The sequence below is a fragment of the Perca fluviatilis genome, chromosome 23, assembly GCF_010015445.1.
Source record: "Perca fluviatilis chromosome 23, GENO_Pfluv_1.0, whole genome shotgun sequence".
Classification (NCBI taxonomy): domain Eukaryota; kingdom Metazoa; phylum Chordata; class Actinopteri; order Perciformes; family Percidae; genus Perca; species Perca fluviatilis.
In genome coordinates this window covers 180,223-197,704 of record NC_053134.1, presented here as the reverse complement: position 1 = coordinate 197,704, position 17,482 = coordinate 180,223, and the positions used below count along the sequence as shown (strand labels likewise).

The 17,482-nt window shown below is 42.8% G+C and overlaps 2 protein-coding genes across 2 annotated transcripts; one reads left to right on the top strand and one right to left on the bottom strand.

Moving 5' to 3' along the window:
• Window positions 1–2,530: 2,530 nt before the first annotated feature.
• Window positions 2,531–8,772, bottom strand: LOC120553698 (methionine adenosyltransferase 2 subunit beta-like). The gene is made up of 6 exons (XM_039792390.1): window positions 8,646–8,772; window positions 7,638–7,778; window positions 5,617–5,803; window positions 4,214–4,217; window positions 2,983–3,096; window positions 2,531–2,730 (listed from the first exon to the last, which is right to left on the bottom strand). The coding sequence occupies exons 1-6, from the start codon at window positions 8,770–8,772 to the stop codon at window positions 2,557–2,559; spliced, it is 747 nt and encodes a 248-aa protein (XP_039648324.1). The 3' UTR covers window positions 2,531–2,556.
• A 2,188-nt stretch (window positions 8,773–10,960) lies between these two features.
• LOC120553530 lies at window positions 10,961–15,996 on the top strand. The gene is made up of 2 exons (XM_039792052.1): window positions 10,961–11,671; window positions 15,361–15,996. The coding sequence occupies exons 1-2, from the start codon at window positions 10,961–10,963 to the stop codon at window positions 15,748–15,750; spliced, it is 1,101 nt and encodes a 366-aa protein (XP_039647986.1). The 3' UTR covers window positions 15,751–15,996.
• The last annotated feature ends 1,486 nt before the right edge of the window (window positions 15,997–17,482 follow it).

Genomic DNA, 17,482 nt, shown 5'->3' with positions numbered 1-17,482 from the left:
TGTCATCCTGATGGGGGATTTTAATATACATAATTCAAATTTTCTAATGCATTCACAAAAGACTTTATGGATATGCTTGACTCCTTTGGCATCACACACCAAAGGACATATTTTAGATCTGATCTGTTGTTCTGGTATCAAGCCTAGCAATATCAGTACTGCTGAACTACCCATATCTGATCACAAAGCTGTACTGTTTGACACCTATCTGCCTGTCATGAAGTCCAAGATTCAGCGTGTTATGTCATATTGCAACATTAAAAAGGTGAAAACAGAGGAACTCACTTCTCTTATTGCCACTTATCACTCCCCTGCTTCTAATACTTCATTTGAGGATTTAGTTGACCACTACAATGACTGCATGTCTACAGCACTTGACAGACTTGCTCCTATGAAAACGCAAACTGTTTCATTTGTGCACTCCGCTCCTTGGTTTACAACTGAACTTCGGCATATGAAATCCTTGGGCCGATGCCTGGAGCGGCTGTCAAAAAAGGCTGGTCTTACTGTGCATAAATACATGTACTCTGAACACCTGCATCAGTATAAAAACGCCCTCTGTGTTGCAAAAACATCATACTATCCAAAGATAATCCGTGAAAGACAAGGAAACACCAGAGCTCTCTTTCCACTGTTAATGGTCTCCTTAAGCCACCTGATCACAGCACCCATCAGGAACTCTCTGATGAATGCTGCTCAGTCTTCCTGAACTTTTTCAATACCAAAATTGAGGCAATCCAACAGCAATTACAATGTTCAATTACTCAGCTGAAACAACCATGCTCACTGAGTACTCAGGAATCATCTTACAACAATCAACTCTGTGAATTCAGTCTCCCTGCTGAAAGTACCATCTGTGGCCTCATCAAAAAGTGCAATTCCTCCACCTGTTAGCTGGATCCTCTTCCAACAAGCCTGGTTAAGAGCTGCCTGCCATCTACTGCTCCAATGATTACATTAATACTTAACACCTTTCTTCTCTCTGGCACTATACCACCATCCTTTAAAACTGCTATTGTCAGGTTGTATTCAGGGTACAGGGCCGAGTATTTACTGCAGTACTCAGGATACAGGGCCGAGTATTTACTGCAGTATTCAGGGTACAGGGCCGAGTATTTACTGCAGTATTCAGGGTACAGGGCAGAGTATTTACTGCAGATATAATATCAGATGAGACCACAAGATGGCAGCATAAAGAAACTTTAAAATCACATCAGCATTCAGCTCATATTACATTCTGTACATCACTTCCCTGTATTCAACATGTTGATTTGTGTTCTCATGTTTAGTCATGTGTGGAAGAATCAGCCAGAAACCATCTGATAAACTCTCAGAGACAAAGATACAGAAACCATCTGATAAACTCTCAGTAGAAACGAAGATACAGGAACCGTCTGATAAACTCACAGAGAAAGGGACCTTTCTGTTACAGGGAATACAACAATATCTTTAGAAGTACACGTCTAACCCTTCCCCAGCAGCACTGACACCGCAAAAGGATTATTAGTAAGATTGTGCTCACTGTTACAGATCAGCCATGACTCAGCAAAAAGGATTAGTTAGTGGGTTCTAACTGTTACAGATCAGCCATGACTCAGCAAAACGGATTATTAGTCAGGGTGTTCTAACTGTTTTAAGGATCATGTTGAGCGGAGGAGATTCACCTTCAGTATCTTCAGGGTTGTAGTTCTGCCGGACCTCGTAATGCTCCTCCACGTCTTGTCCAAGTTAAGAAACAGAATATTCTCAGTTTATATAATCCTGTGGTAAATCCGATTTTTTTTTTTTAAGCGCTTGAAGATCCAATTTGTCACGATTTGGGATTTCAGGGTGGGACCCAAAGTACTCTTCTTCTGACTGGCTAGTAGTCCTTACCTAGGTACTGTCAGGACACGTCCTCATAATCTGCTTCTGACTGGCTAGTAGTCCTTACCTAGGTACTGTCAGGGCACGTCCTCATACTCTGCTTCTGACTGGCTAGTAGTCCTTACCTAGGTACTGTCAGGGCACGCCCTCATACTCTGCTTCTGACTGGCTAGTAGTCCTTACCTAGGTACTGTCAGGACACGCCCTCATACTCTGCTTCTGACTGGCTAGTAGTCCTTATGGAGCATGTGCAACTCCCAACAAAGATGGTACAGAAGTGAGATGTCTCACTCTGTAGCTAAAACAGAGATCAACACACAGGGTGAACCTTAAACAAAGACTCGGACCTCAGATTCAGAACTTCAGATGTTTATTGTGAAGTGTTGACAGTCTTTACATGAGCTACAGTAGAATCACGGGGTTAGGTTAGAGTTAGGGTAAATATACACCGTACATATTTATTCCCTCAGTCACAATTAATAACTATCTTCTCTAATGACAGGCTTTTATTCAGAAAAATAAATCAGTAGTTTTTAAGTAAAATTACCTTATTGATATCTAAACATAAAATATATGTTTGTCTGCCTGTAGTCAGTGAAATGTATGTCTGTCCGTCTGTCTGTCCGTCTGTCCATCTGTCTGCCTGTAGTCACTGGAATGTCTGTCTGCCTGTCTCTCTCTTTCTCCATGTCAGTGGAAGACGGTCTGTCTCCAGCGTTTGTCCGGGGTAAAGGGCCACAAACAGTCTGTGATGGCGGAGGTGAAAGCTTGCGGCTCCACGCTCAGGTTCAGCTGCTCCAGACGACAACAGTTCAACTGGCTGTTGATTGGTCGAGGAGTCGCCGCCGTCAGCTGCTCCATCAGCTGTAGACAGACAGACAGGTTAAAGAGACAGGCAGGCAGAGAGACAGACAGGCAGTCAGACAGACAGACAGGTTAGAGAGACAGAAAGGCAGACAGGCAGAGAGACAGACAGACAGGTATATTAATAACACAAATGCTGCTCAAGAGAACTGTATGTATCTGAATGTAACATTGTGATCAAATATATGAAGGAAAACATAATATTTACATCTTGTATTTACAGGTATATTAGTATAATATGAATGTATTTACAGGAATGCGGTGGTTGGACAGCAGGTTGAAGGCTGTTGCCATGGCGATAGACATCTCATATTTGGTCATCTGCTCTTTAGCCAAAAAATGAAAGATTCCTCTGATGGACGGGTCCTGGAGTGATAGACAGGTTGGGAGAAAGACAGAGAGGTGGACAGACAGGCAGAGAGACAGAGAGATGGAGAGACAGACAGAGAGGTGGACAGACAGGCAGGTGGACAGACAGACAGAGAGACAGACAGAGAGACAGAGAGGTGGAGAGACAGACAGATAGGTGGACAGACAGGCAGGCTGGGAGACAGGCAGAGATACAGACAGAGAGACAGAGGTGGGGAGACAGACAGGCAGAGAGAGACAGAGAGACAGAGAGTGGAGAGAAAGACAGAGAGACAGAGGTGGGGAGACAGACAGGCAGAGAGAGAGAGAGACAGAAAGACAGAGAGGTGGAGAGACAGACAGAGAGACAGAGGTGGGGAGACAGACAGGCAGAGAGAGAAACAGAGAGGCAGAGAGGTGGAGAGACAGGCATGCAGGCAAAGAGACAAAGAGGTGGGAAAACAGACAGGTGGAGAGACAGGCAGGCAGAGAGACAGACAAGACAATAAAGCGACAGGTAAGAGACACTTATACATTCCTATCTTGCACCACATGGTTAATAAACACAGCAGGGACAACTACTCAGAGCTTCCTGAAGGATAGCTGTCAATCAAGGTAAACTAAGATGTCTGTGATGGCGGGATCACTTTGAAAGTGACCAATCATAGGAGGGCCAGTGCCTTCTTGTTGTCAGAAATCAACTTGGAGAGCGTGTATGACCTCCAGCGCTCGCACAGCAGACACTGTGGTGTGTACAAGTTTTATACACACACCAGCCATTATCATTATGATTATTAATATGTGCTTAGTTATATATACGGCAGGTGCCAATCTTTCCCTCTCCGTGTTCTGTTTCACGCTCACAGCTGCCTGTTTAAGTCTCGGTTGTTGAATAGGTGAGTGGAGAGTAATATCTGTGTGTGAAATATATATATACATATACATATACATTTTAGGGCTGTCGAACGATTACTTTTTTTTATCGCAATTGATCTCATGTTTTATCACATGATTAAAATTGTATTATTTTGCATTTCAGAACTGTTTTTAAGTACATATTAACAATGGAAAGCAGTTCTTACCAGTGTATCTTGACTGGGAATCAACTGAATGCAAAGAAAGTTACTTTAAGAACTTGACTTTAAGATTTGTATTTGTTTATTATTTATTTACTGTAAACAAAAGAAAAATGATTGAATCTGACATTATTGCACAATTCCTCCAAGAACCTAACTAAAAAACAAAAATCCCTATCCTTACCAGAGTCAATATAGTGTTTAGTAACTCCTAAATAATGTTGATAACTCACTGACGTCCAGTGATCACCGGTTAATGAGACAGCGTTTGCACTTTGCAGCAGTTCCAGTGTGGCTGCTTTCTCCGTGGAGTTCAGGCTGTGTGTGGGTGGGGCTGCTGGCCCCCTCGGGATGGGTCAGAACATGCCAACCGTAGTACTTCTTTAAGACTAAGTCTTCTACGATGCTGACAGGTCTGCGTTAGTTGCCACCCATTTCGCAAGAGCGGAAGTAATGTTTTTGGATTTGGTTTCATCAACAGGTCGGCGACTAGTGGCACTCTCCTCAGTCCCGTTAATTGGACTATGCTTAGCTCGTAGGTGGTAACTCCAGCTTGATGTTCTTCGGTGATATTATAATTTGGCTTTCGTCTTGTCTACGAGCCATCCGGGAGTTTTGGAAAATAAAAAGCTCCATTCAGAATTGTGTTGCTTGCTGCATTTCTCCATCATGCCTGCAGCCTGCAGCAGCAGGATGTGTTACCAGGAAGTATGACAGCTTCATGATAAGTAACGGTGCTGCAAAGGGTCAAAATAGTCGGCACCACACCAAGCCCAGTGAAGTGTAAAATAAATTAATAAATGGCGGCATGCGATTAATGAGATTAAAAAAAATTAACGCGTTATGCTCGGCCCTTAATCGCATCGAATAATGCTGACAGCCCTTATATATCTATCTATCTATCTATCTATCTATCTATCTATATATATATATATATATATATATATATATATATATATATATATATATATATATATATCCTCATGAGCATGTTTTATCGTGCTTGGGAGAAATGACAGACTGTCTCTGTCTCTCAGTCAGACAGACAGTCCCTACCTGTCTCTCTGTCAATTCAATTCAATTGAATTTTGCTTTATTGGCATGAACAAAGAAAACATGTTGTTGCCAGAGCAGTTTACAGAAAATACATATAGTACATATCACATATTAAATACATATAGTACATATAACATATTAAATACATATAGTACATATCACATATTAAATAGATACAGTAGGTGTCACATATATTCTATACAGTGTCATAAACATACAACATACTACATTACAAAACAATTACATAACACAATGTAATACTTAACAGTTTTGTACAATATGATGACTGTACAATCCTAAACCAATGTGTAATGTTTGGATCTTATTGTGGTGAGTCCCACAGGTTGTGGCAGGCCGATACATATTTAGTTGCCAGTGGAGCTGCTGTCCCTTCTCCTAGGACAACTACTGTCTCTGGGCCAGCTTCCTGCAGACCGCAGCCACGTCTCTGGCGTCTGTGGGGAACCTCTGCAGGCGGTGATCCAGAGAGATCTCGGAGACGTTCTGGACGTCCAGCCACAGAGACGTCACCGCACTCTCCGTCACAGACTCCACCTCCCCGAACAGAACGGGCACCCGCAGCACTGCAGCACCTGAGAGAGAGAGACAGGCAGGCAGGGAGAGAGACAGGTAGACAGGGAGAGAGAGACAGGTAGGCAGGGAGAGCCCGGTAGGCATGGAGAGAGTGACAGGCAGGCAGGGAGAGACCGGTAGGCAGGAAGGCAGAGAGACAGGCAGGCAGGGAGAGAGAGAGAGAGAGAGACACACACAGGCAGGCAGGGAGAGAGAGAGAGAGAGATAGAGACAGGCAGGCAGGGAGAGACAGGCAGACAGGGAGGGAGAGAGAGAGAGACAGTACCACACCGGGAGCGTCTCAGAAGTGGAGCTTCTTGCTGCCCGACTCGCAGATTTTATTGTCTCTACAAGTCCTTCAGAGATAAATCAGCTGTTTATTAAGCTAGTTTCTATCTTCCACTCCAGGCACTACTGTAATTAAAGTCCACAACATGACCTCCTAAGTCCTTTCCTAACCACTTAACCCCGATGGTAAACGTCATGAGGTCAAGGAACGATGTGAAGGAGAATTCAAAAGGAAATAGGATAAGACAACAGCTCTGTGAGGAGAATCCGACTGTCCTTACACTCAGCTGTTCGGCTGTAGGAAGTTAACTGTTGATACAATACAGTAACGTCAGCTATTTAAAGCGCCCATATTATGCTCATTTCAGGTTCATAATTGTATTTAGAGGTTGTACCAGAATAGGTTTACATGGTTTAATTTTTTAAAAACACCATATTTTTGTTGTACTGCACATTGCTGCAGCTCCTATTTTCACCCTGTGTGTTGAGCTCTCTGTTTTAGCTACAGAGTTAGACCTCTCACTTCTGTTACATCTTTGTTGGGAGTCGCACATGCTCAGTAGCTAGCTAAGATCACATCAGTTACAAGGCAGGATTAGCTGGGAGACTTCTTCTAAACAAGGGCACACTTCCAACTTTGCGTGGAATATCTGTAGAACAGGGACATGGAAGTAGTTATTTTGTAGATTATGGTGATAGTTATAGTGTGCGATGTAGTCGTGTTTTGCCATTGAGAATGAGCTAACCACTAGCATGCTACCATGCTAGCGCTACCATGCTAGCGGTTAGCCCCCTCGTTTCGTCCAATGACAGATGGCCCTGCCGATTTTGACCAGCTCACCAGGAGACTGAAGGCAGGACACATTCAGAAACCGTATCTCGTATCTCACTCAGAACAGCATGGATGTATGTATGTGGAAGCACCAGAGACACAAAATAACACCCCAAATCCAAGAAAAAGTGATTTTTTTCATAATATGGGCACTTTAAATGAGCTGTTACATGGTTAAACCTCATTGGCTCTTACCGGTGTATCTCTGTGTGTACTTCATCCACAACAATCCCACCAATCAGTCGCAAAACCTCCCAGTTAGAGAGGAAATGATCTAACATATTCTTTATAAAACCTCCCAGTTAGAGAGGAAATTATCTAACATATTCTTTATAAAACCTCCCAGTTAGAGAGGAAATGATCTAACATATTCTTTATAAAACCTCCCAGTTAGAGAGGAAATGATCTAACATATTCTTTATAAAACCTCCCAGTTAGAGAGGAAATGATCTAACATATTCTTTATAAAACCTCCCAGTTAGAGAGGAAATGATCTAACATATTATTTATAAAACCTCCCAGTTAGAGAGAAAATGATCTAAACATATTCTTTATAAATCTCTACAAACATTCCCTGAAAGAACCAATCAGGTCTGACTTGTTGCTCAATCCACATCTTTTTCAGATCTTGATATTTTCAGCTTGTAGCTCTCTAGTTCGAAGGATTTTGTTGTTTCGCGAAGAGAACGGAGTTTAGAAGGGAAACACACAGAAAGAGGAAGACAGACAGGTACCTGGATAGTGTCTCTCTCCCTCCACTTTGCTGCGTCCGTAAACGTTGAGAGGGTTGGGACTGTCGTCTTCTCCATACGGAGGATTCCTCCCGTCAAACATGTAGTCCGTGCTGATGTAGAGCTGGAAGGCTCCGCACACAGCTGCATATACATAACATTCATCATCATCTTCATCATCATCATCTTCATCTTCATCATTCAAACAATCAGACCTCCAATAAATAAAGGCTGTGCTGATGTAGAGGAGTATTGCTCTGCACACAGCTGCAGTAACACAGTTGATACAGTGAAACAAAGTTCCATTCAATTCAATTAAATTTTATTTATAGTATCAAATCATAACAAGAGTTATCTCGAGATACTTTAAAGATAGAGTAGGTCTAGACCACACACTATAATTTACAAAGCCCCAAGAATTCTAATAATTCCCCCAAGAGCAAGCAGTGCGACAGTGGCGAGGAAAAACTCCCTCCTGGGAAGAAACCTGGGCCAGACCCAGGCTCTTGGTAGGAGGTGTCTGACGGTGCCGGTTGGGGATATGATGAACAGTGGCGATAATAGTCACATTAAAGACAATGGAACAGTGACTTCAAATGGTAGTCGTAGTAGTTCATGTCATATCAGGGCGCTGCAGGGCGTTACAGGATGTAGCGTGGCCCAGCAGAGCATGGATGGACGTAGCAGGAAGCAGCAGGGTTCAGCAGGACGCAGGATGACATTGCAGGGCACCGCAGAGCTTAGCAGGGAGTGCAGCAGGACCACGGCAACAGCTGCAACCAGGATCTTGGTGCCAACATTCTCCAAGGAAATACGCTGGGTGGAAAAAACATAAGGATTCCGGGGAGTAAACTCCCCAGAAGCTAGGATTAATAACAAGCATTTCTGGGACGGGATGCACACAAATAAAAAGTGAAAATGATGTCAAAGTGGGAGTCAGTGCTCGGACAGTTTCTAACGCAGAATGACATCAGACTCACAGGAACAAGCTGACATCATGACATCACCTACCGGCCTCCTTGGCGAGCGTGCTCGTGGCGTGCACATTGAGAGTGACAGTGGCTTCAGTGTATCTCTCCTTAACATCTGGACGTCTCTCTGCTGCACTGTGGACCACCTGGACCAGGCTGAAACACATTTCAATATTTAGTTATATATATATAGTAGTATGTGTAGTAGCAGTGTGTAGTAGTGTGTAGAAGTGTGTAACATTGTGTAGTAGTGTGTAGTAATGTGTAGAAGTGTGTAACATTGTGTAGCAGTGTGTAGCAGTGTGTAGCAGTGTGTAGTAGTGTGTAGCATTGTATAGCAGTGTGTAGCAGTGTGTAGCAGTGTGTAGTAGTGTGTAGCAGTGTGTAGCATTGTGTAGTCGTGTGTAGTACTGTGTAGCAGTGTGTAACAGTGTGTAGTAGTGTGTAGCATTGTGTAACAGTATGTAGTAGTGTGTAGTATTGTGTAGTAGTGTGTAACAGTGTGTAGTAGTGTGTAGTAGTCTGCTGCTCCGTTCTCCCCGCGACTAATGCGCGCTCACACACACAATCACACACGGTAGATTCAGGAAAAAACACAGATGAGATGTACAGGATGACCTAAATTGAGGACAGCTACGCTATTGTAAGTGCAATGATAAGTTAAAGTCCAATAAGTACTTTATCAAACTGTATGAATGTGTCCCAGCCCAGGATTGTGTGTGTGTGTGTGTGTGTGTGTGTGTGTGTGTGTGTGTGTGTGTGTGTGTGTGTGTGTGTGTGTGTGTGTGTGTGTGTGTGTGTGTGTGTGTGTGTGTGTGTGTGTGTCAGGCCAGGATAGGAAATTAACTAATAATGTCAAGATCAACAAGTCACTGACAGTGACAGGTATGTTCATATTTGATTCATTCAATAAATTATACTATTTTTCATATTATACCAACATTTGCAGCATCTTGAGCCTTTTTGGTAAGGTTCCTAGGAAATCTCAGCCAGAGTAATTCATTTATAGTAATATTTATTATTCTCCCCAAAACAAGTTTTATTTTTATTTTTAAAGAACTATACAAAAAAGATTTAAACTTTTTGCAACTTTCACTGTCTATGTGAATCCCTATGCAGGATTATCAAGGCAGGCCCCCCTACTACAGCATGTGATGACGGCGCAATGTCCACGAGTAAGCTACCATGAATAGGACAGGATAGGATCATAGAGACACAGCAAATCCTGTTTTTCACCTTTATGAGGCAAAACAAACTGGTAAAAAGTCACCGTGGCAGGTGGATTTACAAATACAAATACAGATATACAGATATAGTACAGTGGGTTAGGGTAACCGTAGTCTTTCAGATGGGAGAGATGTAATGTAGTACAGTATGTTAGAGTAACAGTAGTAGATCAGATGATGTAATGTTACCCTTACCAACCAAGATGGCGCCGCAGACTGTCGACTCGGTGTGTTTGTGCGTGTTGTTTTGTTTTGTTTTGTGTTTTAACTTTGTTTTTTGCGATGATACCCGGATCGCTTTCTCCAGAGAAGAGCTCTTGAACATCAGGGGAACAACGCCAGAGGATTTATTTCCTAGTTTTCTTCTCCCTTCACTGAAAATTTTGGACATTCTAGTCAAAGGTGCGCTCACCTTTGCTCATGCAGCGAAACACCGAGGGGGGGGGAACAGGCTGGTGCGCTGGTGCGTCTCCGCCAGCGAGGATTACACACACCGTTACCGGGCATATTTCTCTCTAACGTGCGCTCACTGCCCAACAAACTGGAGGAATTACAACTGCTGTTGGTTGGAAACAGGGACTATTCTTCATCTGCTGTTTTGTGCTTCACGGAGACGTGGCTCTGTGGATTAATACCGGACTCTGTGCTGCAGCTGGCAGGCTTCCAACTCTACAGAGCGGACAGAGACTCGGACCTCTCCGGCAAAACTAAAGGTGGAGGAATCTGTTTCTACATCAATAGCGGTTGCGACGCAAACGTGACAGTGATCCAGCAGTATTGTTCTCCTGACCTGGAATCTTACATCATAAACTGTAAGCCTTTTTATTCACCCAGTGAGTTCCATTCATTCATTCTGGTCGGTGTTTACATCCCGCCGCCAGGCCAACGTGCAGGTCGCACAGCGCATGCTCACTGACCAGATACTATGTGTGGAGCGGACCAACCCGGACTCCCTAGTTATTGTCCTTGGTGACTTTAACAAAGGAAACCTCACTCATGTACTACCTAAATACAGACAGCATATTAAATGCCCGACCAGAGAGGAGAACATTCTGGATCACTGTTACACCACAGTCAGGGATGCTTATCACGCCATCCCCGTGCTGCACTGGGACTCTCTGACTACGTCATGGTTCACCTGATCCCCTCCTACAGGCAGAAACTAAAGCTCTGCAAACCTGTAGTGAGGACATCAAGGAAGTGGACCAGTGTAGCTGTGGAGGATCTCCAGACGTGCTTGGACTCTACTGACTGGGATGTGTTCAGGACTGCTACCAACAGTCTGGATGAGTACACAGAGGCTGTGACGTCATACATCAGCTTCTGTGAGGACTGCTGTGTTCCATCATGCACCAGGGTGAGTTTCAACAATGACAAACCCTGGTTCACAGCCAAACTCAGAAGGCTAAGGTTGGACAAGGCAGAGGCGTTCACGAGTGGAGACAAAAACAGACTTAAAGTAGCAAAGTACAAGTTTAGCAAGGCGGTGAAAGAGGCTAAACAACGGTACTCTGAGAAACTCCAAAACCAGTTCTCAGCAAACAACTCTGCTTCTGTCTGGAGAGGGCTTAAACAGATCACCAGCTTCAAGCCTAAAGTCTTCCACTCCACCAACGACCGACGCCTAGCCAACGAACTCAATGAGTTCTACTGTCGCTTTGATGGACAAAGGGTCGGTCCTGTAACCATCCCCCTCAACACCTCCCAACAAAGGGTCTTCCCTGATTCCATCCCCCGCGACACCTCCCAACAGCTACAGCTACAGTGCATCACCTCCACCTCCCCCACCTTAAAGGTCCCCCCCTCCACCTCCCCACCCACCTCAGTGACGACTCTCTCCATCAATCTTTTAACATGGCGGCGCTGGGTGTGGCAGGGATAGCTGTAACGCTCTTTGCTTATGCACTGCTTACAAACACCTTTTTTTACAGAGAAACTAGTCAAATTCTGGATGACTCTTATAGTTCCAACAGCATAACTAAACCTATATCAGTGGACTTTGTGATAATCAAAGTCACCAAACATCTTGGACTTGGAAGACACATCCTGGCTGCTACTTTCATTCATCCATATCTGTACAGCGAAATCAGAAAGCACACCAAATCTGCACTCAAGCCGCAACAGAGCCTTGCACTAATAATCACCATCTGCCTTCTGCTGTCCGGGGACATCCACCAATGCCCCGGTCCGACAAATGGTCCAACATCAGATAGCCACCATATCATCACATCTAACTACTGCAGGCCTCGGTGGAGTCGGCGCGAGGGAGTGTTGTCGGCGGTCCACGGATGGTTTGTGGGAGTGGCGGCGACAGTGCAGCAGGGATGGCATGGTTGAAAAACTCAGATCTTACCGGAGCGGCCGGCTCGCTGGCTTCCGCCAGCGGCTGTCAGACCCTTTCTACATCGGCAAGTAAAGTCCGAGCCCCATCTTCTCTTTCTTTTAAGTTTGAGAGCGGTGCAACAGGTGACAGTGCAGAAATTGTGAAGCTAACTGCAAATAACGTCAACAATAGAAATAGGAAACTGCCAAATTCAGCGATAATAAAACACCGGAAACTTATTATATTTTGTATTGTATTTCAGACAGTTAATAACTCCAAACTAATTTGGGATTCAAGATCTAAACCAAAAGGAATTGTATGTGCACATTTAAATATACGAAGTATCAAGTTAAAAAGTGATGAAGTCCGCCACCTACTTACTGATTCTAATATTGACTTCTTATGCCTTTCTGAGACATGGCTTCAGGAATCCTCACCCTCTGCAATAATATCTATACCTGGTTATAAAATGTACATTTTTATGAAAAGCTGGACATTTTATTAAAACAACTCAATCCTGCAAAAGAACTTATAATCTTAGGTGACCTGAATGTTAATTGGGAAGTTAACCAAATCAGGAAAACCTTGAAAAAGGTCATGGATAAAATGGATATGGCTCAGGTGATTAGTGGCCCTACTAGAATTACAAACTCTACGAGCACTCAAATTGATGTGCCAGAAAGGATCTTGAAATCATACAATATGCTTACTGGATTGTCTGATCACAATCTCATAATGGTCACCAGAAAATTAAATAAAAACCATTTTAAACCTTTGCCAGCCACACAATCCTGCAGGATACCAAAGCAGGAACAACAAAACTTCATAAATTCAATCCATGATGTAAATTGGGATGAATTACTCTCTGGCATAAACCTGGACAAGGATTGTTCTCAATTATCTAATAAAATACAGCAAATTATTACTCAATTTACACGGAAAATTAGATTAAGAACTAAAAAAAATGGTCTTCCCTGGTTGAATGAATCTGTTTTGAAATTGATGAAAGAAAGAGATCATTCATTAAAGTTGGCTGTAAAATCAGGATATAACAGACATCAATTTACCTCTTTAAGAAATAGAGTAGTGAGAGAAATAAGAAGATCTAAAGCCGATTTTTTCATTACTGCTTTGAATAGTACACGTGGAAATTCTAAAATAACCTGGCATTATATAAAAAAACTGACAGGCGAGTCCCACATAAATAAGACAAAACAAATGCAAATTGAATTAAATTGAAACATTTTAACAGAACCCAAGGCAATAGCTGATGCTTTTAACAACTATTTTATTGAATCGGTAGCAGAAATCGCGAAGAACTTTACAATAAAACAAAAAAAAAAGAATACTTAGTGTGTGCAACATAGTCGTTCTTCATAACAAACATCACTGAGATAAAAGTCATTGACATCATTAAAACCCTAAAACCATCTAAGGCAAGGGATGTATTTGGTATGGACACGAACATGCTTAAAGATTCAGGATCTGCTCTAGCTACTCCCATTACTTCTATTATTAATCTATCAATTTCCAGTGGTCATTTTCCAAAGGCATGGAAATCTGCTATTGTTACGCCAGTTTTTAAATCTGGTCTATCCACCTCCATGAATAACTATCGACCAATAAGCATTCTTCCGGCCATTTCTAAAATTGCAGAAAAATGGGTGGCAGAGCAGACTGTACAGTACTTAAACAGTAGCTCCCCTTTTTTTTACGTCATGCAGTCTGGTTTTAGATCCAAACACTCCACTGAAACGGCTACGTGCCTTTTTATCGAGAAAATAAAATCTTCTCTTGACAAGGGGGGAGTAGTAGGGGCGGTATTCTTGGATCTCAGGAAAGCTTTTGATACAGTGAACCATTCAGTTCTACTTAATAAGCTTTCACATTTTAATTTCTCTCTTGGCACTGTTAGTTGGTTCGAATCATACCTGCATGATCGTACACAATCTGTACTAATTAAAAACAGCAATTCTGAGTCTCTTAGGCTAACCACCGGGGTTCCTCAGGGCTCAATATTAGGGCCCCTCTTATTTAGCCTTTATATCAATGACTTGCCTAATGTTTGTTCTGAAGTAGAATGTTTGATGTATGCGGATGACAGTTTTATTTGTTCATGGTAGATCTGAAGACATTGTTGCAGATAAACTCACTAAAGCAATGACTCGTGTTGCATTTGGTTGCAGGAGAACTGCCTGCAGCTAAATATTTCGAAAACTTTAGGTATTTTCTTCAGTAAAACCAATAGTTTCATCGAATCCTGACATAATAGTTGCTGGAGAAATTAAAATTGTAAATCAATACAAATATCTTGGGTTAGTAATAGATTCACATCTCTCCTTTAAAGCCCATATTGAAAAATTATGTAAAATAATCAAGTTTAATCTCGCAAATTTCCGCTCAATTCGAAATGAGATGTCAACAGAAGCTGCAATAATTTTTCTACATTCCATGATTTTTAGCCACTTCAACTACTGCCTAACAAGTTTGGAAAGGTTATACAAACAAGCCATTAAAGTCATGGATAAAAAACCAAGGCACTATCATCACTGTGCAATTTTGAAAGAATATAGCCTTTTAAACTGGGACAGTATTCATAAGTTTGTAGATCTGAGTCTCATATACAAAGTAACACATGATTTGGCCCCAGCTCCTCTAGCAGAGTTCATCAGCCAAAGAAATGGCTCTGAGCGTGTTACTCGAGGCTCTGCCAGAGGGGACTGTGTTATCCCTCTGCGCACAAGCGCTTTCAGTCGCTTGGCCTGGTCAGTGAGGGGCGCTGCTGAATGGAATTCAATACCTGAGGAGGTTAAACAGCTCACCACTTACAATGCCTTCACAAAAAATTTGAAAATTTGGCTCATTAACAAATATGTCTGCCAACATTAAAAGCAGAGCCTATCGTGCTGTATTATATATCTTATATATCGTAGCCTTTTGAACTTGTTTTTTGTGTGTTTTAATATTGTAACAGGTACTGTGAACCTTGGTATTTTACAGTGCTGTTTATATTGTAGTTATCAATTTGCCATAGACTTGTTAATGTTTTTTCATGTTTGTATTTTATTGCTTCTTTTACATCTTGGCCAGGGGACTACAGATGAAAAATAGCCTTTTGGCTAATTCTGGCTCTTTTAACCATGTTTGTTCATGTGTTTTATGAAATTGCACTGTCCCCTTCTAAATAAACCAATACATCAAATCAAATCAATGAGGAAGACGTCAACAGACTGTTCAGGAGACAGAACCCCAGGAAAGCTGCTGGACCGGATGCTGTCTCCCCATCCAGCTTGAAGCACTGTGCTGACCAGCTGTCTCCAGTGTTCACAGACATTTTCAACACCTCACTGGAGACATGCCACGTGCCAGCCTGCTTCAAGTCCTCAACAATCATCCCCGTTCCCAAGAAGCCAAGGACCACAGGACTTAATGACTTCAGACCCGTCGCCCTGACCTCTGTGGTTATGAAGTTCTTTGAGCGCCTTGTGCTTTCACACCTCAAAGACATCACTGACCCCCTCCTCCCCTCCTGGACCCTCTGCTGGACCCCCTCCTGGACCCCCTGCAGTTTGCCTACAGAGCCAATAGGTCTGTAGATGATGCAGTCAACCTGGCCCTCCACTACATCCTCCGGCACCTGGACTCCACAGGAAACTACGCCAGGATCCTGTTTGTGGACTTCAGCTCTGCCTTTAACACCATCATCCCGGCTCTGCTCCAGGAGAAACTCTCCCTGCTTGGTGTGCCTGACTCCACCTGCAGGTGGATCACTGACTTCCTGTCTGACAGGAAGCAGCATGTGAAGCTGGGGAAAGACATCTCCGACTCACAGACCATCAGCACCGGATCACCTCAGGGCTGTGTTCTTTTTCCTCTACTCTTCTCCCTGTACACCAACAGCTGCACTTCCAGTCACCAGTCTGTCAAGCTTCTGAAGTTCGCGGACGACACCTCCCTCATCGGACTCATCTCTGATGGTGACGAGTCCGCCTACAGGTCGGAGGCTGACCACCTGGTGAAGTGGTGCAAGCAAAACAATCTAGAGCTCAACGCTCTAAAGACAGTGGAGATGGTTGTGGACTTCAGGAAGAATTCAGCCCCACCTGCCCCCATCACACTCAGTGACTCCACAATTAACATTGTGGAGTCTTTCCGCTTCCTGGGGACTACAATCTCCCAGGACCTCAAGTGGGAGCTGAATATCAGCTCCCTCGTCAAGAAAGCACAACAGAGGATGTAGTTCCTGCGGCAGCTGAAGAAATTCAACCTGCCAATGACAATGATGGTGCACTTCTACACAGCCATCATTGAGTCCATCCTCACATCCTCCATCACCATATGGTACGCTGCTGCCACTGCCAAGGACAAGGGCAGACTGCAGCGTGTCATTCGGTCAGCTGAGAAGGTGATTGGCTGCAATCTCCCGCCGCTCCAGGACCTTTACGCCACCAGGACTCTGAAGCGTGCTGGAAAGATTGTGGCTGACCCCTCCCACCCCGGACACAAACTCTTTGAGCTACTCCCCTCTGGCAGGAGGCTGAGGTCCACCAGGACCAAAACCTCACGTCACAAGGACAGCTTTTTCCCCTCCGCCACTAGCCTTATTAACAAGGCCCGGAAACCACCCTGACTCTCTCCACACCCACCTCTGGCTCTACATGCCACTGTACTTAATCTGCTCTTTTTATCTTAATTGTTACTCTTATTTTATTACATCCTGTGTGTGTATATATACACATATATTTATATATTTATACTTATATTGTCTGTTCTGTTAACCTGTTTGTTTAACTTATTTTAGATAATGTGTGACGACACCAAAACAAATTCCTTGTATGTGTAAAAAATGTACTTGGCAATAAAGCTTTTCTGATTCTGATTCTGATGTAGTGACTGTTGGATGCAGTTACAGTCTCAGACCAGTAGGGGGCTCCAGTGTAGTTGTTATCAGGAGTTCAGTGAGAGCAGTAGATGGTACAGTATGTTATTACGTTAGTCATGTTGGAACCTGATTAATGGTTGCCTGTAATAAAGGCATAAAGTTTCTGCATCTATTAAAAACCTTCTTGTAAACTGTTATTAATCTGGTTTGACTCTGTAGCACTTTCTTTTAACACTGAAAAGTGCTTATTATTATTGTTGTTATTATTATTAGATTATTATTATTATTAATATCATTATTATTATCATTATTATTTTCATTATTATTGTTATTATTATTATTATTATTATTATTATTATATTATTTTACTTTATGTTACAGTACTATGTTCTGATGTTTTTATTATATTTCTATTCCACCTCTATATTAATACAAACATTAATATT